This window comes from Trematomus bernacchii, unplaced genomic scaffold, assembly GCF_902827165.1.
Source record: "Trematomus bernacchii unplaced genomic scaffold, fTreBer1.1, whole genome shotgun sequence".
Classification (NCBI taxonomy): domain Eukaryota; kingdom Metazoa; phylum Chordata; class Actinopteri; order Perciformes; family Nototheniidae; genus Trematomus; species Trematomus bernacchii.
Window position 1 is genome coordinate 4,488,251 of NW_022987821.1, and position 26,001 is coordinate 4,514,251.

At 42.5% G+C, this 26,001-nt stretch overlaps 1 protein-coding gene across 2 annotated transcripts in view; it reads left to right on the forward strand.

Annotated features, from left to right (window-relative positions):
• Positions 1 to 25,584, forward strand: part of LOC117499185 (rho GTPase-activating protein 6-like) — a 52,412-nt gene extending 26,828 nt beyond the window's left edge. For both annotated transcript variants that reach the window (XM_034151540.1, XM_034151541.1), the window contains exons 2-14: positions 12,957 to 13,116; positions 15,367 to 15,438; positions 17,705 to 17,853; positions 17,970 to 18,098; positions 18,188 to 18,383; positions 18,474 to 18,529; positions 18,927 to 19,077; positions 19,159 to 19,307; positions 20,917 to 21,096; positions 21,922 to 22,013; positions 22,093 to 22,343; positions 22,510 to 22,593; positions 22,900 to 25,584. In XM_034151540.1, coding sequence (XP_034007431.1) covers positions 12,957 to 13,116; positions 15,367 to 15,438; positions 17,705 to 17,853; positions 17,970 to 18,098; positions 18,188 to 18,383; positions 18,474 to 18,529; positions 18,927 to 19,077; positions 19,159 to 19,307; positions 20,917 to 21,096; positions 21,922 to 22,013; positions 22,093 to 22,343; positions 22,510 to 22,593; positions 22,900 to 23,414 — 2,184 coding nt within the window. In that variant the 3' untranslated portion in view covers positions 23,415 to 25,584. The remainder of the gene's footprint in view (positions 1 to 12,956; positions 13,117 to 15,366; positions 15,439 to 17,704; positions 17,854 to 17,969; positions 18,099 to 18,187; positions 18,384 to 18,473; positions 18,530 to 18,926; positions 19,078 to 19,158; positions 19,308 to 20,916; positions 21,097 to 21,921; positions 22,014 to 22,092; positions 22,344 to 22,509; positions 22,594 to 22,899) is intronic.
• The last annotated feature ends 417 nt before the right edge of the window (positions 25,585 to 26,001 follow it).

Below are 26,001 nucleotides of genomic sequence, written 5' to 3' on the forward strand. Positions count from 1 at the left end.
TGCATTCATGTGCCTGCTGTGCACATATTTGCATTTAATGTGTGTGCCCCCATGCATCTGACTTGAGCAAGTTATAGAAGAAGTGTGACCCAGGTTCAAGGGTCCTTTGACGAAAACTGGATTAGCTGCTCCCAAGGCTGCCGCTGGAATGTGAGGATCAACAAGTGTGTTGTGGCAGAGCACACACACACACGCCCATTTCATCGTAACACACTCGCTATTTACCTTCCAGTCTATTACAGTCTGTTAATATTCTCCCACTCCTTCTCTCCTTCCGCTCTCTGTTTTCTCACTGGGAGTAGAGTCAAAATTGGATTCCACGAAACCAGCTCTAGAGGGTTTTAATAATCATTTACGCAGTGTATGGAGTGCTATTGCCATGCATCTTGTAAACACTTGTGAAAAAAAGCAAGGTGGCATTGCATTTAGCTTCTTACACTACATCAAGTTGAATAAAAGGGACAAAACGGTAAAGGGAAACGCTAGATCGATGGGAAATCCTCTGGGAGCGTTATCACCATGTGCACTGGTAGACATGTTGATAGTCAAATAATGAGTATGTAAACAGGAAACATGAGGACCTGCCCACGCCGAATGATAGATGAGTGGATGAATGACTCTGTCCATCAAACAGTGGGTGCATTTTTAGAGTTTTTAATTAAAAGGAACGTCAGAAGCATATGTCCCAAGGGTTAGTTAATAATCTCCTTGTATTTGGTCCTTTCAAATGTTAAAGATTCAGAAAAATGTGTTCTTAGTTTTATCTTATTGGTTGCAGTGATCAAAAGAGGCAGTATTTGTTTATTCCCTCAAACCTTATTCCTTAGAACAGATGGATAAGAGGGGGGTTGTTTCAACAAAAAGCATCTGTCCTTATATTTAAACCTGTTGACTGAAAGCTGGCATTGACAAGTTGTGTCGTCCAAAGTTCAACTTTTTTGTTTAAGAAATGGATTTATATCAGTTTGAAACTTTACGAGCCTGGTATAATTTTTAAACTAATCCACTCTGATGATCTTATGAAAACAGTGAAATGTAGTTCCTGGAAAGCACTTGGCTGTTTTGGGTCAAGTTCACACTCCTCTGTGCCAAATAAAAAAAAAAATAAAAAATAAAGTTAGTGCAGTAGCTCAAGGGGAAAAAGCTAAACGATCAAAAATCTTCTAAGAAAAATAGTTTTTTGCACGCTTACAGTTACATGTTTTCGACAGATTCAGGGAGTGAACGAAAATGATTAAGGGGGAGAAAGGGTCAAAAACGGGGAGTACATTTGAGAATATTTTGTTGCCATCCTATATCAGTGCTGGATCATGTGCGTTGTGGATCTAGTCACTTCCCACTGAACAAACCGGAGAGAAACAGAGTGTGTGTTGAGTTTTGATTGCTTTCTCGGAGCAGTGCCAGTGGGAAGGTGATAAGTAGTTTACCATGTTAATTAAACACCCCATTAGCACGTATCAGCCTCTGTTTAAAGTGTTTTACACCTAGTCATTAAAGTGTTTTTTACTGGCACGTATTCATAAACACACACACGTTTCGGTCAGTTGAAGGTTGAAGACAGTGGCACTGCAGCGCTTTGTTCATTCCCTTTCCGCCAGGAAATCAATAATAGACCAGCTGACCCCAATACGACCTGCGTTCCACGTGCACGTGCACACACACGCACACGCACACACACACACACACACACACACACTCACACACACTCACAAACACTCACACTGAGTAGCGAGAACAAAGCATCGCTGGGCAGTGGCAGGTGTGACGTGGGTCTCCAGGAAGTCACACTTGGCTAAAACTTCCTGGACTAAAACGAAGCGGGTGGTTGTGAACGCTGAATGAATTACTCCTGAAGGGTTTCTCCTTCATGCAGGTTCATAGTTTTTGAATGGTTTGCATCACTTTGTTATTATCCGAGGACGGTCAGTTTAAGGCATTCTGCATAATGAGTATTTCAACTTCTGTACTTCTACTTAAGATTATTAATTGTAAAGGAGTATTTTCAGATCATAGTATTTCTACTTTCACCTATAGGATCTGCATACTTCTTCCACAGTTCAGATAACTTAATTTTTTTTATAGATAAATCACTGAATTCCTGATAAAAAGGGTCACATTTTCACTTGGATTGCCCCAAAATGTCCCTTCCTGCAATAATCAATGACACATTTGAACTTTTCAGTGGAACCTCAATGGAACCATGGGGAAACAGAGGCACAGCGAGACATCAATATGTGACAAAAGCATTTGGACAGATGCAAGCCCATGATGTGCATTTACGAGCGTCAAGCATGAACAACATACTGTGTAGCTGCTCAGCCATCAGTAGCCCCAGGGGCTCTGAAGGCCGTGTCTCAGACCGGTCATGGAAAACTCTGAATCCAGATCAGAAGCTACAGTCCAGACTCCACTGTCTCGTGGTGAAGGAGCCCTGGGGTATAAAACTGGCCCCTTAGGGTCAAAAATAAAGTAGAGCACACTGATCACAGGGTCAGCTTTGACCGGACATGATGCTGCATCACAATGTCAAACTCACAAAAGAGTATATAGTGTATATTTGAATGCATGTTTTTCTCCCTGTTTTTCAAACGCAGTGCAATCTTCTGAACATATGTGCGACTGTATGCGTGGCTCGTGACAATTTACTAGTGCCTAAACGCTGCCATGTGTCTCGTAAAGTGACCACGGCTCTGCCTGCACTCTGTCATCTCCATCAGCAGCAGCAGCAGCATCATGTGGATCCTGAGGAGCGGAGCAGCAGGTTATAATCCCCGCTCTTTAACTACCTCACAGGATTAACCACCAGGATAGGGGGGGTGGGGGGAATCTGGCACCCATGTGGAAAATAAAGAGTCTTATGGAGACTTTGCTCTGATCCCGCTGTGTTAAATGGATACGGTGGAGGAAGCACAGAGAGAGGACTAAGGGAATGAGCATGTTCTTACTACTGGGGTGAAAATAAACTAACTAATAGGATCAGAATATAATCTTGCACATGCTTATATACAGGACAAAGAAAGACTGAGGTGTTGAGTAAATGCACTGTGATAATGGAAGATGCAGGACAAATGAGATGAAACATCTACGGCATCCATTATACTGTCAGAGGAAACCTGAGCACCATGCAGGCTCCGAGATAACAACCTTCAGTTCAAGAATGCGCCTTCTGAAATGTTTCATTCACACTTATCTTAAAGGACAGTTGTAAACCCACTTCCTGATACCAACTGATCCTTCAAGCTTTTTGCAATGGACGTTTTCACTGAAGATATCTTCTTATGCAAGGAGGCCGCTCAGTCCGTTGTTGCAGAATTCAACCGAAACATTTATAAACACACTTGTGTGAAATCAAGTTTGTAGAGAAATTCCTCAAGCAGAGAAAAATGTCAGCAGCTGTTTGAGGAATGACAGATTAATGACACTTGGATTTATAAATTAATTGCCAGACATTCTTAAAAGATATGATGTGCTTTCGGGCAACTCCTAAGACCTTTGGGAACATTCTAGCTTTAGTTGTCACACTTAAAAAATTAAATAAAAAAGTTTCCCCTCTGTTTTCCGACGTCACAGATGTCATGGGTCTGTCTGGACAACAGGAAGTAACGAGACAAAATGTCTGGGTCCACGGTTCGTTGTGGTGTAACTCTTAAAGGGGCCATATCATGTTCAATTTCAGGTTCTACTGTGACATGTCTCGATGCTTTAAAGGGCCCATGTCATGCTTTTCCGGTTATTACCCGTCCCCTTGTGTGTTATGAAGGTTTTTATGCATGTAAACGGTCTGCAGAGTCACAAACCCTCAAAGTACACCCTGTAGCGAGTAAAACTCTAACACATAAAAGACCTGTCTATGCTGCCCCAAAACGCCTCGTTGGAGATTTCTCATTTTCCATTGTTTGCTTCCTGGGTTCTGTGACGTGTGAACACCCAAATCAACAACAAATGACCGGATTGGACCAAATCCGCGGAGCACCTCACACACCAGGATCCCTTGGATTAAATAGTGCCTCTTTAATATATGTACAGTATCATATATGGGCCTGTGTGTCCATGCACATTTCAGATTGTCAGAAAGTTCTTAATGACTTATGAGGTGTTTAGATATGAGGGGGAACTCGGGAACAATGACAGAAATGTTATGTATCCCAGTTGCTACGTAATTTGCATTCCCTTTTTACATCAGAGGCTCGATGCGTTACGGCTTTTTGGCACAGAGGCCATTTCTAATCTCTTAGTCTATCTATTTAACATTCCAGGATTGATGGAGTGGTGCATTATTTCTCTGGGAGTGGTTTTTGTGAAGCCTGTGCATGTGTGTGTGTGTTTGTGTACCAGTGTGTGTGTGTGCCCGTTCTCACGGTGCTGACATGTTAGAGTGCTCAGACTGCAAAAGGGTTTGATGGGAAAATAATTCCTGTGGGGCTACTTGCACAACCATTCTGACTGATTGACAGATAAAGTGCACACACACACACACACACACACACACAAGCTCCCAACGCACTTTATGAGTATCGAATATCTGTCTACGTTAATGGAGACATGCTGAATTCAAAAACTCTTTTCCATTACTGTCTCTACAGCGGGAACCATCATCGATTGGATGAATGAAATAAATTGGCAACAGGTGTGAGTGTTTTTTGTAACATTTACAGTTTGAAGCAGCCTCACATTCCGACCATTATCAGACACAGCATGCACGTTTGGACATTACAAACTAATTTCATATAATGCATGACATGGACACAGAGACACTGAGGTTGTTATTTCCTGATTGACCAGAGTCCATTACTATCACAGAAAGCCATTCTTCAAGAAGCTTGAAATGTGGAATACCAAATAACCTGCCAGCATGTGGAAGAAACACGGATTGTAAAAATGCCAGGGTCTTACAAATATTCCTCTCATTTCCTCCACTCTTAAGTGTCTGTTCACTAAAGTCATGCTCACCTCTGTTGCTTAAAGACTGCTATTGTCATCTGCTCAGTTCTGTTTGGCAGTGGTCAGGCTCCCGCTGGGTTGTGACCTTAATTTGTGTCTCAAAGCCCTGGAGGAGCTCACATAAAGACACACACATGCAGGTCTGATTGCTCAGACTGTCTCCACTGCTGCCGTCGGGCCACAATCAGTTTGTCTCAGTTCAAGTGGAGCAAGCAACGCATTTCTCCATTTATTTATGCTAAGACACACATGATCCCCACCTTCCACACGCACCACCACCACTACAAGGGCTCTACTCTCCATACAGGATTAGTAATGATTAAGCAGATTCATTAGTGCAGCTTGCTAGGCTGGTTAGAGAGAGAAAGGGGGATACTTGATATACAGTTGAATAGGGCCGGATTTGTGTGCGTTCTGTGTGTGTGTGTGTGTGTGTCCAACCAAACAGGGGGATGAAAGGCTGGAGGACATATTGGCCGAGGGGTAAGGACAACAGGGTATAGATATGGATGATGCGGAACTGGCATGGGACATGAGTCATATGTCCCATTTCCTCAAAAATCTTGTTAAGCAAGCAAATAACACACGATGAAATAAGTTATTTTCTAAAAAAAGGAGAAGTCTAATTATATATATAGATGTATTTTCATGTCTTTACTGAGAAGTGGTGCCTTTCCTGCCATATATTCAATTGTATAACTATCCAGGCTAGATACAGCTTCAACAACCTCTACTTTAGCTGTAAAGTTGCCTGAGAGGCTAAAACAATCGCAAAAAAGCTCAGCAAGCCATTATTATAATGCTGTGTACACATTTTAAAAAGCCTCATATGGAGTCAGGGAGAAATGTATATTTAAAAGTAAGGAGAAAGGAGTTATCAGGATGGAGAGAGGAAACTGTATCCAGTGTTTGCAGTCTAGCTACTAGTGGACCATCCCCAGGTATTTGAAGGTTTTCCAATCCCAACACACCTTGCAAGCAAATCAATGGTTTGCAAGGCAAGGTGGAATGGATTAATGGTCAACACTGCTTTACCTCACACTGGTATTCAAGGTTAACTTCACACTAACAGAGGGATTAGCATCGTAACTTTGTACTAAACTAAGAGAGATATGACACTTGTCTTAACAATAGCGTAATTTAAAGAAAATGTTTGTATGAAGCATGATGCCTTATCTGGACATTTCATTGCATCACAGCCTCAAAACAAGACATCCAACAAAGAGAGAATGCACTTTAAAAGCCATATATACTGTTAAAAAGTTATGATCACTTTTACGACACAGAAATAGCAGTAGAAAAAGGTTAGTGTGCACAGACTTCAAATGTTTTTCCTTTCTCCTGCACACACACAGGAGTGTTGCAAACAGGAGTTTAATGTCTACGACCTACACCCAGTCTGCCAATGACAGCTGACTAATTTCTGGATGTAGTCTTTGGTTCGCCTGCCATCCTCAGAATGGTTTGAGCCAATACCACACACGCAAATCTGCAAAATTACCTCAACTGGTGCTTCTACTATCCACTGTACTGTTGATAAAATGTGCAGCTTATGTAACCATTACGTAGGTTCTTAGCCTTCGAGGTCGAAGCTAATTATTGCTGAAGGCCCTTCGTATTAATCTGTCTTTAAAAATGTTTGAAGTTGGCCCGAGCCTTTAGATGTGCCTGCCAACGATTGTGGGGAATATTTGGAGCACACACTCCGATTGCATGCAAAAGCAGACAAAAACAATATGCACTGCAATACGATACCCTCGCATTAGCGCGTGTGCTAATTTTCAAATCCTGCATATTGTTAAAATGGGTTTCCTAACAAATGTAATGCTTAGTTTATCCAAGAAAAAAACATTTCCATAAAGTAGAATAGTTCAGATGAAAGTATTGCATTATTGGAACAAGTTGTGTTATCAAGGGCTTCAAGTGTGGAGTCAACACAAAAGTTGTTTTGACAGTTACGCTCAGCCAAGTTTCTAATTGTGGTTCCTTTTGGAGAACGAGATAAATCGCCACCACAATGTGCTGAAGTAAACAGCATTGTTATTGTCATCATGTGATAAATAGATGAATGACAGATTGTTCTCTGCTGTATGTAAAAAGAGAACAAACTGGCTTACAGTTTTATAACTTGGCTAATTGTCTGAGTGAGTGCATTTCTTTCTTTGCTGATTTTATGGACGTTCATTTTATTGCAGTATGCTCCCCAATACTCTTGGCAAGAACAAATGCAATTTATATCCATAATGTAAATATTGATTTAATTTCCAGACAGTATGTACCATAAGCAAAAGTACTTATTGTACCCAGAACTGTTCCTGGACGCAAGAAACAAAGTTTGTGTTTTCAGATGTTTAAAACCCTAATATGCTTAAATTGGAAAGCTGGAAGCAACTCTGCATTCTTTACAGTGCTATGGATACAGATTTGGTTCTTATCAACAGTTCCATCTCTCATATACGTGCACATACGGCAGACACTAGCAGTTATGTCCAAACAACAGCAGCTGCCCCTTTTTTCTTAGCATTGGAATGGGTGGTATGATAATTGCATTTAAAACCATAACAGCTTATATTCTTCAACACTCCATCTGCACGCCCTGCCACAGAGGAGGATGATAACCCCACATTTTAGCCTGATAATGCTAAATTACTTTCGCATAGGGTAGTGTTACGTGTGTGTGTGGATAACAGAGGTCTGTAATCCGGTGGTTAGTTCCCCCTCAGGCAGCGCGAGGGACAACCCAAAACAGGTGAAGCCGATTCATCGTTTGTGTGTGATAGATACACGTACAAACATGCACACACCAACAGTACTGGCTGACAAGTGAGGGTGGTCACTAATTACAAGCAGATGTAAACCTTGAGGAGGTTCCAGGTCAACGAGAGCAATCTATTACATGCATGCATGAAGCCAACCTGCAAAGGGCACACCAAAAAAAGTGTTGAAAAATACTAGTGCATTCCTCTGGATCAGTGTTGTGGCGCAGAAACCCGGCTCAAGGGTCATTAAAAGCCAGCTGCAACACAAATGGGTAAGAAAACAAAGTAAAAGTGCGATGAGAAGAACGTAGGAATGTTCTCTTAGTGTCTGTATTCACCATAAGTGATCTCTTCCTGGGCCTCTGATACCTTCCTGGAAGATGACTGCACACGTCATTCTTGATTTGAGTTTATACGAAGCCAGCCGGCACGATTTTGCCCGTTACAGACGTGAGAGTCGCATGCATGCCATTAATAGAAAACACATTTGGAAGTCTACCTGTGTTTTTTCTACCACTGGCAGATCGGTAAAACCACAGATGTGGACTTCATGGTAGCAATAGAGGTCAAAGAAGTAGACGATCATGACTGGTGGCAGTAAATGAGAAGTCCATTAAAATCCGTATGGATGTCTCTGCTAATTTCATGGCAATACATGTACAACTTGTTGAGATAATACAATCTGCAAGGTGATAGACTGAGCGGTTTTACATTGATTTAGCCATGAGCTGTAGACTGAACAACAGCATGCATATTGCCTTACAGGAGACCTATACAATGACACCCTATGGTTCCATGTATTGAGAGACATCCCTAGTCTAAGTACCGGTAGGAAAAGTCAATGCATCCCTCACTTTCACCCTACTACAGCATTGCCCTCTGTTAAAAGCTGTTACCGTAAATCTGAATGAAATCAAGGCTCACCAAGAAACTGAATATCTTAAATTCACGTTTGTGGCATTTGTCATTATTTAAGGTTAAACCTAATTGTAGTCCTGCAGGATTTACACCCTGTCCATTGCTCAAACCAGTGGATTATAGGCTTTATATCATATTTTATTTTTCTGGAAAAGAGGCTTTGCAGCATTGTCTCAATTTACAGCCGCCCAGGGATGTAATAAGGGTATTTCCAGAAGCAATTGAAGGGGGTGTGTGTATGCATATATTTCTCTGTTGAGTGGGGGATTTTTTCCCTCACAGTCACGTTGTCGATGCATTGCCAATGCCCGCCCCAGGCTACTAATGTTCACTGAAGTCTCTGGCATATGGAATATCGAACGGGAAAAGAGTGTTGTTTTTTATTGGCTGCATTACACCATGGTGTTGTCAATAAGTTATTAAGGACATACGGATCCATAGAGGAACGTCATGTCAATTGCTTGGTATTTTATACATGCTGAGTTGTATAACTGCTTTTCTCCATCATGGTGATATTACTAAAATTAAATTGGAAATGAGTCACGAAGTGCATCACAGCATGTGTCACACTGCCGGCGTGTGTGTGTGTGTGTGTGTGTGTGTGTGTGTGTGTGTGTGTGTTACCAGGTGAGTTACCATAGTAATCTTTCTCTCACTTCCTGGCCCTTTTGATTTTCTGTGTATGAGTTGCCACAGAAACTGACTTATTCCTTTCCCTGTGGCTTTTGGACCATTATCCCTTTGTCTAAAATAGAACAGACACCACATGCTGCAGAGCGCTGTGTGTCCAAGCGGCATTAATCATCTAACTGCGTGGGAGAAGTCATGAATCTTTCCAGTGTGACTTCTGTCATATGCAACAATTACAACACAAGTGCTAAAGACCATACTGAATGCAAGATTTACACTTAAATATACATAACAAGTATACTAAGAAAAACAATTATACACTCTCACAAACAGTCCACAAATGTTAATATTACAATAAGCAGTATTCACTGTACAGTATTTAATTGTACATTCTGTTTTATTTTATTATATTTTACATGTTTGTATTTTAGCTATTTATTGTTATTATTTGATTTAGGCTATACAATTATCTTTATGATTGATTAATTTACTTGCATTACTGTGTCACTTATCACACCATTTTCTATTATTATTATTAGTAGTATTATTATTATTAATATTTATTTATATTTCTTCTTGCACTATTTTATTTATATTGTATTAATTATTTTCTTGCACAATTTTATTTATATATATATATATATTTATTTTTCTTTCTTTCTTTTAGCATTATTTTTACCTTTTTTCACGTCTCGAGTATCTAGTACTTTTGGAGGAGCCTGAGACTTTGATTTTGAATAGCAAATAAAAACTATTACTAACAGATTTTTTGCAAGCTGTTGTTTGCTTTGATAAACACTTAAATGCATTTTTATCCCAGACGTGTGTAATGCTTGTTTTCCTCTCCTCTCTGGAAAGCATATTCGTGATTTATCGCGGTTTATTTCTGCTAATGCTTAACTGCATTACGTGTAGCAAACTGGCCGTAAATACCATTTATTAAAGTTGTGATTATCTGATTGGATCTGCTGAGCCGTTCCAGCAAGCAACATCTGTGGGGGGTGCGATGGCTCTAATGAATACAGAGGGAAACAGATGATGGCCGTTGTGTGAAGGCATAGCAACCAGCTCTATTTTGGAGACAAACATAAGGAGTTCAAGGATTGTGACAGGGGCTGCATGGCAGATTTGTCTCTATACAGGCTGTTCAAACAGTGTTACATCTCACTAAGCGTGCACGTCACACTGAGGGCCGCGGTAATGAATGTTTTGCTTCCAGAGGTATTTAGTGTAACAGTACAGTTTGTGAGATGAGCGGTCTGAGCGGTGAATGAATGAACGGATGGCTTTTAAATGGGATTTTTTGGCGTGATCTCATTAACTGCATTGGGTCTAATGATAATGACATCCACCTGTGCTTTGTAGCTTATTACCTCCAGTGATGGCAAAGAGCTAATTAGCATTTAGACACAGCTGAGAGTGAGGAAACCACCACTTGAATAGATGACTGTTTGTGACTGGATGTGTTTTCTTACTGGGGAGGATGAGAACAAACATGAAGCTTTACTCTTCAGGAGTAACCATGACGTCGGAATCAACCATTTAAAAGAAAATGACGTTATCATTTGCTGCTGATTTCAATGTAAAACTACTAAATTTAAACATGCAACAGCAACATCTGAAATCTGAATTACAGCCAACAAAACACCACAAAACATAATCTAATATGACATTTTGTGAGGAATATATCACAAGATAACGAGATATGTTTGAGATATGGTGTCTTTTAGATGGCTTTATCATGCAAGACAAATGATATAACATTTAACAGGGATGTACTTTGTCAAAAGTTAAACTTGCGGGTTGGTTTTGGAACGTCTCGATTAGTACATTTGAATGCAGGTCCCGCAGGCTTTCAGCTCATTGTAGCAAGAGTCCAGCAGTGATGCCAGGATTTAGTCTGGCCCCTTCGCTCTCCTGTCAGCATTCCTCGGGTTGACGCTCAGAGAAGTGAAGCTCATCCATCCCCTTCAGAGATCCTGCTGGGAAGAACCAGCTCGACCGAGGAGAGGCCTCTTATTTAGCTTTTCCAACTGTTTCTCTTTTCTTTTGCTGTGTATGTGTGTGTGTGTGTGTGTGTGTGTGTGTGTGTGTGTGTGTGTGTGTGTGTGTGTACAGGCATGTGTGTGCGCCCCCTCAAGCTGTGTGTGAGGTCAAGCGTCAGGGAAAAGGGTTTCCTCAGCCAGCGATAAGGAATGGCATACACACAAACAGCTGGACGTAGTGCTCTATTCAAAAAGGACAAATCGCGTTTCACTGGACTCGTGACACACACACACACTCACACACTCACACACACACACACACTCAGGTGGCTCTCCAGGTTGCCCGTGTTCACATCTTGTTTTCTTCCCAAGGCTGAATGATGGCTCTGTTGCTTCAGTGCATCGACATAGGGTCAAGAGAGTTGAGGGCGGGAGGAATGACTTCAAGAGAAATATTGTTGATGGAGGCCAACTGACACAAAGGGTGTTTCTCAATGTCGAGGACGCTTCCTTGGTAGGACATGTCCCTCCGAGTCAGGTCCTTCAGAGTCAGGCAAGAATCCTTCCTTTCATTCGGAGAACAAAGAATGGAACAGGCTAGCAAGTGTGCAGGTGTGCGTCATATGCGAGGCCCCGCCTTACATTTTCCCGCCCAAGATTTTGGAAATTGGTCCGAGCGCAAAGCATTGTGGGGATTTGAAGACCGCGGAGGATACATCCTCGAAATTTCCCGCAACGAAGGATTCAGTCCTCGGTAGAATTCCAAGGATCCTGGACATTGGAACAGTCCTTCGGCGGGATTCGATGACGTAGCATCCTTGAAATAGTGGCTCTGGAGGAGCCTTCCTCGACATTGAGAAACACCCAAAGTCTTCACTGTGTCAGACAGACCCGTTTAGAATAAACATTACTCAAGTGGCAGCATGATGAAATTCAATGTTTTTCAAACTGATGTGAAGAGCATATAAACACAGACACATTAGAGCACACTTGTAAGCCCTCTGTCTGGATAAGGCATTAGATAAATTGTCTCCTCTCCTTCCCTCCCCCCTATTTCTTAACCTCTCCCTCTTCCTGACCTCTCCTCTCCATAGACGCAGAGGAATGCATAACCAGAGATTCAGATGACTCAAATGTTCATCAAAGCCAAAGCGCTCTGTTTTTTTACAGCAATTCATTGCAATTCCCTTCAATTCAGTTCCACCTTGATCACAGATTAAGGCAAAGCTGCAAAGTAAACCTGTCTGCGGCTGAAAAATAAGTGCTGTGACTCAGACTGCTTTCTATACGCTCTGGGCCCGTGTGCCATGCATTCTTAACGCTAGTTCACGTGTGTGGAAAGCATATTGCAATGCCATCAGTGCACGGCCACTTCATGTCCTCACGTGCTCCTTTCCCCCTCTGCACACACTGTCAATCTGTTTGTGTAGGCTACTTTCATTTAAAGCATTCTCCTCTTGCACTCGTGGCATTTTGTAGACTTTTTATATTTTTTTTCCACTGTTATTGTTGTCCTACATGATTTCTAAAAGGATCTACTCCCAAGCTCATCATCTATGAGAAACACATAAAACAAGTTCATTGAAAACGTTTTAACAGAATGCAAAGGCCAGAGGTTAACTCAGTTTCACATGCATCAAGCCCAGGGAACCTTCATCTAAGATGGAAGAAAAACTACTTTTGAATTATTCCACTAACGATGATTTATCCTGTTCCTCCCCAGGGTGACTTCACCTGGAGCAGCCTGTCGGGGCGGAGCGTGCGCCTGGCACCGGTTTCCATCCAGAGCCTGTCGGAGCTGGAGAGGGCAAAGCTGCAGGAAGTAGCCTACACCCGTTTACACCAGGACTATGACCTGGGATGCCAGATAACCATGCCAAAAGGTGGGAGCATGTGTGTGTTTTTGTACGCATGTTGCAGGCCAGAGTTAAACAGTTTCATAATCGTTACGTCTGTTAGTTCCGAATGGGTGGGATTTACTGCTTCAACATACCTTAGATAGCATCGTTTTTCAAGACCCTGACGTTTATGTTAACTGTGACAGAACACGTATGCGAGCGAACTCCGGAACTGTTGCAAACGCTCTCCATTTAATATTCTTGACCCGGGTTTGGGGTGTAAAGATTAAGCAGACACTTTCAACAGCCCCATAAAGTAGGAGCCTCGGACCACATCCTCCTCAAGTGTGTTTAAGGGAAGTCATCTATGCTCTGTGTTTGGGGAAGTTGTGACAACGCATGAATCTCGATGTAAACCGAACTTCACATTGGGATCGGGGGCTTCCTGTTTGACCCCCCTGCAAGTAACGACACGCGACTGAGTGCAGTCACCCCGCTCCAGCATGTAAAGCCTATTAAAATGCCCTAAATGTTGCTAAACAGGCTCTATTTATCTTTGTGGCTCCATCTTAAAACCAAACAACTATATTCAGGGTTTGTAAACCAAGCCATTATTTGAAAAAGGGTTTGGAAAATGACAAAATTGGACACATTAATCCAGAAATAGCAGAAATGGGCAGAGCGCTGCACTGAAACTGGAAGAGACGGTGGTTTTCCAACTGGGCACGCCTATGCTAAAAATGTCTATGAATCAGAGTTTATACATAGCAAAGGAAATATACATAATCCCACTCAATTTAAAACAAACGTGTGGGCAAGAACCTTCATAATCCTGTTATCAGTATGAATAATGCACCACATTTTGAAAAGCAGGATTTATATTTAACTAATTTTAATTGGCACAAGATCCCAAAATCAACCATAAATTAAGTAGTGAGTATTCCCTGCACTATAGGAGTGCAGTGAGCGCCATAGCAGTGGTACGGCGGATTATCCAGGGCCTGCATTCCAGCTGAAGGTTAAACCTCTCCCCACCATGATTTAAAACGTACTTGTCTGTGTTGCTTATGAATTCCAGAGCCCCTAACGGCCGCCTTGTGCTAGTTGGAGAAATATTTCAACATGTGTGTAAGACTTGTGTGTGGGTTCACTAATGTGGGCTTCTTCAGCCCCGCTGTTTCGCATATTCATCGGAGTCCAGGGGTCGTGTTTCTAAGTGTTCTTCAAGATCGAAAAACAGATTAGGGAGAGATACAACTGAGAGATACAAAGAAGGATGGGTTGAGGGTTTGATGAGATGAAAAAGAAGCTCAGACACTTTCACAACTGGTGGGGAGTTGAAGTAGGGAGGTTTGGAGGTTCGGGGGATTTCCGTACGGCTTTGGGAGCCATCTGTCAAAAATCCAAACCATTTCCTATCCCTGCTTCTCCCCACCCTCACTCTCCATCCCAACATCTGCTTTCCCTCTCCCATCTCACACCCCTTCCTCACTGCTCCCCACATATTTCTCTCTCTAAAATGTCTCTTCTTGTGCTTCTGACTCCAAGCTGCAGTTTTTATTTCCAGCTTTAAAAGGACCTGACGTTTCTCGTATATCACTAAAGTGGCCATAAATCGATTCTCGAACAACAGCAGGGATGTTGTTACACACGATTGGGGGAAACCGAACCTGCTGCCTGACGCAACCCGCAGCGTGTTGTTGGGGCTGGATGCATTTTTCTGAATCCCACCAGTGACTCATTTGATACAGCTGAAAGGGAACATCTCGGGGTTCAAACCGAGGTTGCTAAACCAGCACATCAAAGCAAAGAACGATGTGTAAAAAGGGATTCGGGTACTTAAAAAAAACAAGCAGCACAGTGACCGAGTGATGACTTTAAAAGCTGCTGAGGTTTCACAAACTGACATCCTTGAGACTTTAAGGTCGCCACGGTCTCCAGATTTCCTTCGTCATTAATCAGAAACTTCTGGAGTCATTTGTCATGTTGACAGCTGACAGACGGCTGTCCTCCTTTGGAGCCATAAACGTGGATGTTGACGTAGACAAAAAAACATACCACATATTTGGGAGTGTAGATAAACAATAGTAGCCTTTTAATATGTTTTTCTGCTAATACCATATCTAAAGCTGTCTGATGTTTCAGTGAAATTGATTAAAACAGCTATCCCCCACTGGTTAATTTACGTCTGCATTCCTGACATAAACGTATCAGATATAATAAGAGGGATGAGATTCAGCAGATATGGAAACCATTTGTTACACATGATTTATCTTCCTGTTTTTTCCCCTCCAGATGGACAGAAGAGGAAAAAGTCGCTGAGGAGGAAGTTGGATTCGCTTGCAAAAGAGAAGACCAAAGACAAAGGTATGCCAAGTCATTTGAACACACACTCTCTTCTCTCAGTGTGTGTTTGTCACAGCCGGTGAGACAGAGCCAGTCTGTGGCCTCCGCCCCTCAGGCAGGTGAACAGCGAGGTTATAAAAACACTTTCTGTTTACCGGGCTTTGACAGTTTATATTTAGCTTAAGTGCAGGGACTCCTTGTAAGGGGCCTGGCTCTGAGAAGCAGCCACTCTTCTGCACTAAGCAAAGCATATTTGGCAGAAACAGAATCTTAGTCAAAGAAGCCCATTTGCAGAAAGGAGCAAGAAGGCTTTTCTTAACAAATTTGTGGTCTCGTTTGCAGTAAGTAATCACAAGGAAAGGTAAAGAATAAGCAGATTGTTGCTTAGCCTGCAGTGTTTTTACATTACTGACTTCTAGAAGTAAGTACACATTATTTATGTTACATAGAATCACTTAAAAATGTGTGAGTAGGCAATAAACAAAAGCACTCACGCATTCACCCGACTTTGGTAAGTATTATCCAGAAAACTAATGACTAGTGTGTTATTCATCATAATCAGAAATAGTAAAAGCATTGTTTATTCATATTTTGGATATATATTTTTTTTCTTTCTGTGTTATCTTGGATCAAGCATAATTTCCTGCTCTAATAGAAGGCTGAGAAACAGCTGTGGAGTTTCATATTGGAATGATGACGAGGCTGCTGCAGAATGTCGCAGCTGTGTTGTCTGAGAAAAAAACGTTTGATTATCTTGAGGCAAACAATCAGTGTTATTCCCAGAAAAACATTCATTGTAGGACTTTGAGTACTACAATGAATGTTTCACTTATTTCAGGGTGAAGCTCTGACTCTAGTTGAGCTTTTACCTCCACTACCTGCCTGGCTCCAGAGCAGATGGCCCAGATGTACCTGTGCCTGCCAAATGGATTTGAAATGAAAATGTCTCCCAAGGTCCGGAGTGCCAGCCCTGCATTTCACTTTGAAGCAGGCTAATTTCTCTGTAAGAGAGAATGAAGCAGATTGCCGGCTCTTTTGATGCAGCCACAGTAATCTGAGCTCATGTGACCAGACCTCAGTTATTGCAAATAAGGTTTAATATGGGTACATTTACCTCACTTAGAATCAATTGCCCTATGGCCCTATTCAGTTTTTGGTGGTTTTCCCTCTCCTGTAGTTTGTTATATATGAAAATTATAATAATAATAGGGGACCCTTTAAGATTTACAAATTGGCCTTGTGTGGGAAACTCATCATATCCCACTTTATGAATGGTAAAAACATGTGACGTAACTTATAACTTTCTGGACTTTCGCCATAAACTTAAACACATCTAGTTATTATGAACACATGGACATGAATAAGAAATAATCGTAAAAAAACTGATGCTCTAGGCCTGGAAAATGTAGATTTATGAAAATCTGACATGTGGTCTGGCTGTGTTTGCACTGTACAGTATGCAACCCAGATTGTGTGTGTGTGCGTGTGCGTGTGCGTGTGTGTGTGTGTGTGTGTGTGTGTGTGTGTGTGTGTGTGTGTGTGTGTGTGTTACATAAGCTTTGCTAACGCTGTGAGGCTGCAGAGCAAATTGGTTGTGTCACAGTGTTAGTGGTCATGTTGTTCCTGAACACAGCCCTCCACTTGTGGAATGCATTTTGCTTTCGCCTCCTCTGTTTTCATTTTGCCGCTTTTCCACACACACACACACACACACACACACACACACACACACATCTACCGAACAGCTGGACTGTATTTCTCAGCTGTTGGCTCTGGCTTTGGGATTCTGTATAATGAAATATATAGCCTGTGATGGCCCAGTATGACATCATTTCTCCCTCAGCAGTACACACATTTGCACGAGTCCAAAGTTAATTGCTATGGTTTTGCTTCACCAGATTTTGTATATAAACTCTCACTCAGTTTAGAATACATCTGTTATAACTTCTTTCCGTAACAAACTAGAAACAAAGATGGAGTTGGTTGATGCATATGTGTCAGTGCTGTGAAGCTTGTGGGTTAGAGTAATCAACGTTGTGTTATTTTGGTCAAAGCAATTTAGTGGTCTGTCACAACCAGATGTGTTTTGCTTACTTTCCTCCTGTGATGTCTTATTTTATACAAGAGTTTTAACTGACATAGTAAAAGTGTGGGGAGGTTTTTATCTCATGTGAGAGATGTTACAAGTTCACAGAGTCTACGAGCTATTTTTTGAAGTTCTAGTCAACTAGTTAAATAATATTGCCCTTCCTTCTCTCTTTCCTCCACCTCCCTTTTCTTTCCCCAGAATGCCTACCCCAGGCCTTCAGTATAGTGCTATCCCAAGTCATTGCTAATGACAGAACGCAGAGGCAGCGCCAGGACAGCTATCGTCAGGACCATCAACATCGCGGGGAGCACAAGGACTCCTCTGACCTCGTCTCGTCCATTTTACAGGTCCTAATTGAGGCAATTTAAGGACAAATGTAACCTTATTGAACCATAAATAATAAGACACATTTTCCCATTTAAAAGGAAAAACCAATTTCATTCTTGTATGATCTCTCCTGCAGTTTGCCACCAAGCGGTCGTCCAATAAGGAGTTATCCAGCAGTAACTCGTCTTTGAGTTCTACATCGGAAACAGCCAACGAGTCAACGTCCCCCAACACGCCTGAGGCTCCACCACGAGCACGCAGGAGGGTGAGACAGAATAAGATCATTAATGAATCCCAACAGGTGTTTTTGTTTTATGAAACCCGTCAGAAATTCAATTCACAATTATCCTCCAGGGAGCCATGTCAGTGGACTCGATCACGGACCTGGACGACAACCAGTCCCGGCTGCTCGAGGCCCTGCAGCTGTCTCTGCCCGCGGACACGCCGAGCAAGAAGGAGAAGCACCGGGACAAAAGGCTGAGCCTGAATCCCATCTACCGGCAGGTTCCCCGGGTGGTGGACAGCTGCTGTCAGCACATCGAGAAATACGGTGAGTATCTACTTCACCCTGTCCCAAACATATATGCTATTGTTCTGCAGCAGGTGCTAGAGACAGCTAGTGCTTTCCTCCTCCTCTCAGGTCTGCAGACGGTGGGGATCTTTCGTGTGGGAAGCTCCAAGAAGAGAGTTCGACAGGTGGGCGTTCTCAATTGTTTACAGACACTCAAAATCTCCCATACAGTAGGTGTTCAATTGGGTTGGGTTTCTGGCAACGACTCAAAGGCTTATTTTGTAGATAGTAAAAGTGATGAGACATGAGAATCAGCACACGCATTTGCCACCATTGTCAGCCTACTGTGAAACAGGTACATTTGTCAGTATGCTATGCAAAGAAAACAACCCCTATGTGTATATCATGGTCGTCTATTGACTAATTATCTGGAAGTCATCCAAAGGGCACATCGTAGAGATTAAGCTGCAAACTGGTACAACTAGTCACCTGGAGAAACCAACACGAAGGGAGAGTGTGTGTAGAATATAGCGTCCATAATATGTACCTGAATTCTTAATCTCTTTTGTGTCCCACTTTCAGCTTCGTGAGGAGTTTGATCACGCCATTGATGTGCAGCTGGACGAGGACCAGAGCGTTCACGATGTGGCGGCTCTGCTGAAGGAGTTCCTCAGGGACATGCCCGACCCTCTTCTCACCAAGGAGCTCTACACGGCCTTCATTAACACCACATGTAAGCTTCTGTTCCTTTCTTCTGTTTCTCTTTCCCAGCATTCTACCTCTGTAACCCAATCCCTCCTAATCTGTGTTGCAGTGCTGGATTCAGATGAGCAGCACAATGTCACTCAGCTACTCATCTACCTGCTCCCAGCATGCAACAGTGACACTCTCCAACGCCTCCTGGATTTTCTGTACACCGTGACCGACCACGCTCATGATCGGCTGGACAAAGACGGACAGGAGGTGAGCGAATGATATGACCAGGAAGAAATGATGTCCAAAACACCCAAAATGTGGCGTGCAAAGACGTGCATGTGGGCAGAGTACTACCGTTGTGTTTCCGCCTCATAGGGGGGAAATTCCCAAAGACGTGATAGCATCAGTTAGTGTGGCTGGTCTGTACACATATTCCTTCATGCCTGTTGAGCATGCGACAAACGTTCTGTATTCAAGTTTAAGGCTAGTGTAAATGTCAAGAAAGTCATAAAGTGTTTGTGGCTCCCGAGGGTTTGGAAAGAGGAAGTGACATCATGATCTGTGATGATTTAATATTCCACTTCCAGCTCCACACTCCCGTTAGCTTTTATAATTCCTAAAATATGAATTCATGCATATATGTGTGTGTGTCAGGAGAGAATCTGTGAGGCTATGAATCCCACCACTTCGTGCAATCGAGTGTGTGTGAGAAGCAGAGAGTGTGTTTTGGCAGATGGATCTGTGTTTTGTCGTCTCAAGCAACGATGTGTGTGTTTTACGGTCACCCGGGAAAAGAAACATGAATACTTTTGGATGCTTATGGCTCCAATCTCTCCTTTGGGATTGGGAGTGGAAAGGGAGGAAACTGGGAGAAAATCAAAAATAAGAATTTCTGTCTGGAAAAAAAAGAGACTTCAAGTCTTGAAGGGCTTGTAACTTAAGATAATAATTGTTTAACAGGATGTACACCATTACCCAACCCTGGTAGAAACAGATTCAGCTGTCACACACTCCGACACCTTCAGTGTTAGCAAACCCCATGTGCCATTATCCATCTTTTGGAAGTGACAGAAACAGGGGAGGTGTGACAAGGCAGAGTACACTGCAGGTGTGAAACAGGTGAGAAACACCAAAGGGTGTGGTAGGTGGGAACATGAGGAGAGAAGAAGAGACAGGAGGAACGAGATGAAACGTCTCCAAGGACCCTGTGGATGCAGCAACACAGTGTGATGTCACTATGTAGTTCTTTACACCTCCACAGAGCTACTAGCACGGCTGTCAGTGTCATTAACTGATTTTCAGGTGTGCTTCTCTCACTGTGCAGGCACCTGTCATGTCACTTCATTCTTTGTATCACCATTCATTGTTCATTCATACATTGATGCAGTCTAACCAGCTGCCTAACACTGTCATAAATAGCGCATTTATCCACAAATGTCCATCAACATGTGTGAATTACCCCTATACAGTCTTTTCAAACCAAAATAAGTCAGCATTTTGGGTTAAAATATCTACAAAAGTGGCATTATTTAGGTATGGAAGGAACATCTATCAATTCTGATTCCACACAGGACACAAACATCGACAATACCCACACTGCCAGACTATTGGTATGCTAGAAAGATAATGTGTATGTCCTTATACAAAATACCCACCAGGATGTCCTACTGCTTCCAGTCGTATTTGAAAGCAATCATACTTTTCTGGCTATTTTGACCATAATCCTTTTCAGAGGGGTTATATGAGGAAGAGTGTCAAAGTTCACGGTGCAATGTTATGACATAATCCAATCCTACAACCTTTGTAAGGGAAAATCCTGGGTTACAATGATCTGGCATTAAGATTGCTGCACTTTTGTATGTTTCTCCAAATTCAGATCACAGGGAACAAGATGACGTCTCTGAACCTGGCCACCATCTTTGGCCCCAACCTGCTCCACAAGCAGAAGAACTCGGACAAAGAGTTCAGTGTTCAGAGCTCCGCCCGCGCCGAGGAGAGCACGGCCGTCATCGCCGCGCTGCAGAGGATGATCGCCAGCTACCAGACCCTCTTCATGGTCAGTCAAACAGTAACCCTCACTTCCTCCTCTGCTAAACACACACAGTCTTAGAGGAAGACAATCCCCCCTGGCTTAGCAGACAATGGTAGTGTCTTAGTTACTTTAAACAAAGATTTTGGACAGTTTAATGGAGAGAAAGAAGAGAGTCAATAAAGGAAGTGAGAAAGGAATATTTGAGAGATGGATGATGAGTCAAAAATCATCCCTGAAACACAAAGATAAACTCTTGCCAGCCGAGAATAACACCATTTCGCATGGATTACCGCCTCATCACCTGCTTTGATTCTCAGACACCGCAGACAGGCGGTTCAGGTCACATGAGGTCCGAAACCTAAAACCGTGATGTTTTGTAACCCTGCCATTGTGTTTCCCCCCGAGGCTAACATTCCTGCAGTAAACCATTGAGGCGATATTAACACATATAGTGAGTCAGGACTGACTTTCTCAGTCTTGAGTAAACACAGATTTGTAAACAACCCAAGTTCTAAAAATAACACTTTGGACGTTTTTTGGTATACATCCTATGTCTTAATTTTAAAGCATTTAAGGGTAAAAATACTTCGTAGACAGTTTGGGAAATGTTCTCATATGGCATGAGCAAAACATTCCCTGGAAATTAAGGCTACAATGCAACAGAGATTTAAGTTTGAAGCGGTTGGATTTCTATTTTTGCACATGAAAAAGTTGGAGTTAACCCAAGTGCATGTTGTAATTGTAAAGTTGTTTAAAGCAGCTTAACAGCTTAACTGTGTAGGTTTGATCCAAAACATGCATAGAAGTAGAAGAAACAGCAACTCAACTATGTCACTCATTTGTGTACAGGTGCCTCCTGATCTGCAAAATGAGGTGTTGATGAATCTGCTGGAGACAGATCCAGATGTGGTGGACTACCTTCTGAGAAGAAAAGCGTCACAGTGAGTTCCACACGAGCCGTTTCCCTCTCTTCCTGATGTTGCCCATTTCATCCTCATTTGTGTCTGTTTTGAACCCCAGGAGCCCCGACCTGCTGCAGTCAGACGACCCCTTCACTCTGAGCGAGCGCCATTCCTCCAGCGACTCCAACAAGGTGTCCAGCGGCGAGGTGTCCCCATACGACAACAACTCCCCCATCCTGAGTGAGCGGAGAGGAGAGCAGGGCAGCCCGGGCAGCGAGCCGCTCTTCCGTGTCCCAGAGCAGTTCAGTGTGGGGGGGCAGGTGGCCGGCTGGAGCCGAGAGTCTGGGGCCGACACTTGGGGAAGCAAAGGTAACTATAGAGTGATGGAGAATCGGATTTTCATATACCAAATATACTTCTCTCAAAGGTTTTGGTGGGCATACATTAGAAATATTACGAAGCAAGCGGTTCTTACTCTTTTTGATTTTGTTACGCAGTATGTAGAGTAATTTGACCTCTCTTTTGCTTCTCTCAGACGCTATATCAGAGGAGCATGCAAATATTTGGGGGACTTGGCACACTACGCTGAAACCAGCACTCAAAGAACACGCATACACAGGTAAACCGTTTGCAGTCAGTCCAGTTTCTGTAGTGGTTGATGAACCAGAAAGCGCCTGGCACATGCTTCTGGGTATTTACTCTCAGGGAGGAACCAAAGGCTGCAGGGCATTTCAAATCAAGAGGCAGGAGCGAGTGACGAACGATAAAAAATGTTCCTTCATTCAGCACAAAAACATAAATATCCTTCCATTCAAGATAGAGGGCGGAAAATAAAAGCATATACCACCATGTTTTGTGTAGTAATTTCCCTTATTATTCATTAACTATGATTATTCCACTGATGTAGTTGATGTTCTGTTCCTAGGTTCCCATGGCAACATGTCAGAGGGGAGTTCACGCAGCTCGCAGGAAGGTCTCGACGGGCTCCACGGCGATGGCAGGCAGCAGATGACGCTCCACCGGACAAAGACGGCGCCGGGTGTCGCCGAGTGCCCGAGAACCCACCCCCCCGTCACCAGAGTGTGCACCAGCCCTCACATGACGTCACACCTCTACAGCACGCATCGAGCGAGTGGACTCACCGCAACCCCCAGGCCTCACGGCGGGGGGAACTCTGCTGACGCTCCTGGGGGGGGGCTGAACGACAGCCGCTTCCCCCCGCCTTACAACGCCCACCACCGACTGGCGGGCTCGCCTCCCGCTCCGACCCAGCAGCCCCCCCTGCAGCACGGGAGGCTGACTGTGGCGCAGAGCGTGGCCCCGGACAGCCAGATGGGGCCGCAGAGCCCCGAGTGGCAGGACTGGCAGAGGGACCGCTGGCAGATCTGGCAGCTGCTGTCCTCGGACAACGCCGACGCTCTGCCCGAAACGCTGGTGTGACCTCACAGCGAGAACTCAAACCCCTGCAGAGATCAAACCCCTCCAACGACAATCAATCCCTTTCTTCATTTCATCTTTCAGCCTGCCTTTATCCACTCATGGATCCATGGATTTCCTCCTTCCCATGAACCCTCTGTGCTTCTCCTGCATCCTAGCGCCATGGCGTTGTTGTTTACGTGTGCAGCTGCAGCCTTATACAGACTTCTACATCCAGAGAGCCATTAGTATTTCTTTTTAAAAATGGATGTTGCTTCTGTTCCTAGCCCAATATGTGTTGTCCATAATGACATGTTGAGAATGCCCACAAGAAATACCTCAGAAAACGATCCTTTCACCACGAACATACTTTCTATTTAGCGTGAGTAAAGTCTTCATATCTCAATGGAGAACAGTAGGAAAACACGTCTCTTTACTTTCATTCTTTTATACATTTTTTTTCACCATACAGACACTAAGATGTACCCATTGATATTTGCTGCTACATGTAGATTCCTTTGTGTGCGTACTGGTATTGTAGTTCAGCCAAACCTGTCTAAAAAGATCAAATGTTGAATTGTTTTACACATGATGTTTGATGTATATAGACAAACATAAACAATATATATGTAAATTGACATTTTAAGTATATCATTTGCCAAACTACTAAGAGAAAGCCCTTTAAATGGCTACATGTTGCAGTTTCTGTCTGTAATGTTGAATGTAGGATACTTCAACTGCTTAAGTCTGCTTATTCGTGCTCTCGCCACTCGCTGCACGACAGGAACAATGTGCCAAACTCTTTTTACTTCAGTGTTCATTTCATCCATTTCAGAACAAATACTCAAGAGACTTAACAAGATCAAGAAAGATGAAGTAAAGTAGCCCATGTAATACATATAGAAAGTGCTTTTTAATGGCCGTCATGTGCAAAGAAATACTACAATTTAATAGTATAAATAAGGGCTAAGGTTATGATGGGATATCAGATAAAGCCAAATAAGACTCAAGTCAATTTTAGCCTTTAAAATCACACCCGACAAAAGGTGTCTTAATTTTAAGCATACAATCCTACATTGCAAATTCTGTTTAGTCTCCTAAGATTAACTCTAATGTATCATTCGGTGTTATTTGACCTAAATCTATTTACATCAGCTGAGTCTAAAATAAAAACTACGATCCAGAACTACATTCCCCAAGTAAAATATGAGATCATAACCTGATCCAGAAGCATCTCCACAATTTCTGACCACATCTTCGAACAACCACTACAGTATGATGATATCCTTACAATATATTCACATCCAAAACTAATCCAGGATATTAAACCTCTCATACTAGAGTTATTTTTCTAGGAATCATTACAATCCACAGAGATTTAAGGACTCATGCTCCAAGTGCCAAAAAGATATATATTTGTAATTCTTATTCCAGGATTGTTGCTTATTCAGATGGGGGAAAACACATTTTAAACACACCCACAATCCTGTCCAGATCCTCATAAATGTCAGTCAAGTGGGTATTTGCTGGCAAATATTTCACATTGTCATGGTGTAATATTTGCTATATGAACATTACATCTAGAGATACATTATGTATAATTGGACTTGTGTTACTTGTATGTGACTTTGAGTATTCAATGGGAGAAAGCCTCACAGTGCATAAGTGGAAGTGCTGTGGTAAAGCTTATGGCGCCATCTATTGTCAGACCATGTGTATTAGCATATTGCTGCTTCCCACAATTCAATGTTTCAATGGGATCCATCCCTGCTCAGTTTAGACTCAATATGCTTGTGATTATAAGCACCTTTCTGTGTAAATGTGTAAATCCATGTGAAGAAATAAACGTGCCATAGTCTTGCCTCTTGAAAGATATTTCTCCATGCAGTGCTCAAGGTTTGTATTTTGTGAATTTCTTTGTATTACTTTGTTTTTTTTCTGTTGAGTGTTGTAATATATAAATTCAATATAATACGATTTTTATTAAAGGAGAAAAAAAGACAAAAAAGGAGGGACTAATCCTAACTCGTTGTCTTGTTGACCTCACTAAGAGAAACTTAGTGGTCTTGTGTTTATTGTGGATATTTTCGGTGGGGTTTACTGGGTCCAAGTTGTAATGGAGTGTCTGGTAATTGCTTTTGTATCGCGTGTCATCATCAATATGCTACAATGGAATTAAATATGATAAAGTTTACACCTGCTGTTGGAGTCGATACTTGGGAAAAATGTATTAACCTTTAAAAAAAAGAAGTGTATCAGTTTGTAGTTTGATAAAGACTATACTATACTGTTTATAGATATGCAGCCACATACTGTAGTTATATTTTTTTACAAGAGCCCACAACATTAGCCCACGAGCAAGATACGTTTAAAGATCTCTAAAGAGCCACAAGAGTGCAGTAACTATCGATTAGTGGAGGTAAAGAGAAAAGACACTTTGTACAGGGATAGTACTCAAGGTCAAGTATTAGGAAGTATTAACTTGTCACTTGATCACATCTGACAGAACGAGATAATTCAGCACATAGCAAGTTTTCCTTCTTCATGTCAGACTTTTTTTAATTCAACCCATTCACAGAACAAGTCCAGGCTTTCCTGGGAACGCCACGTT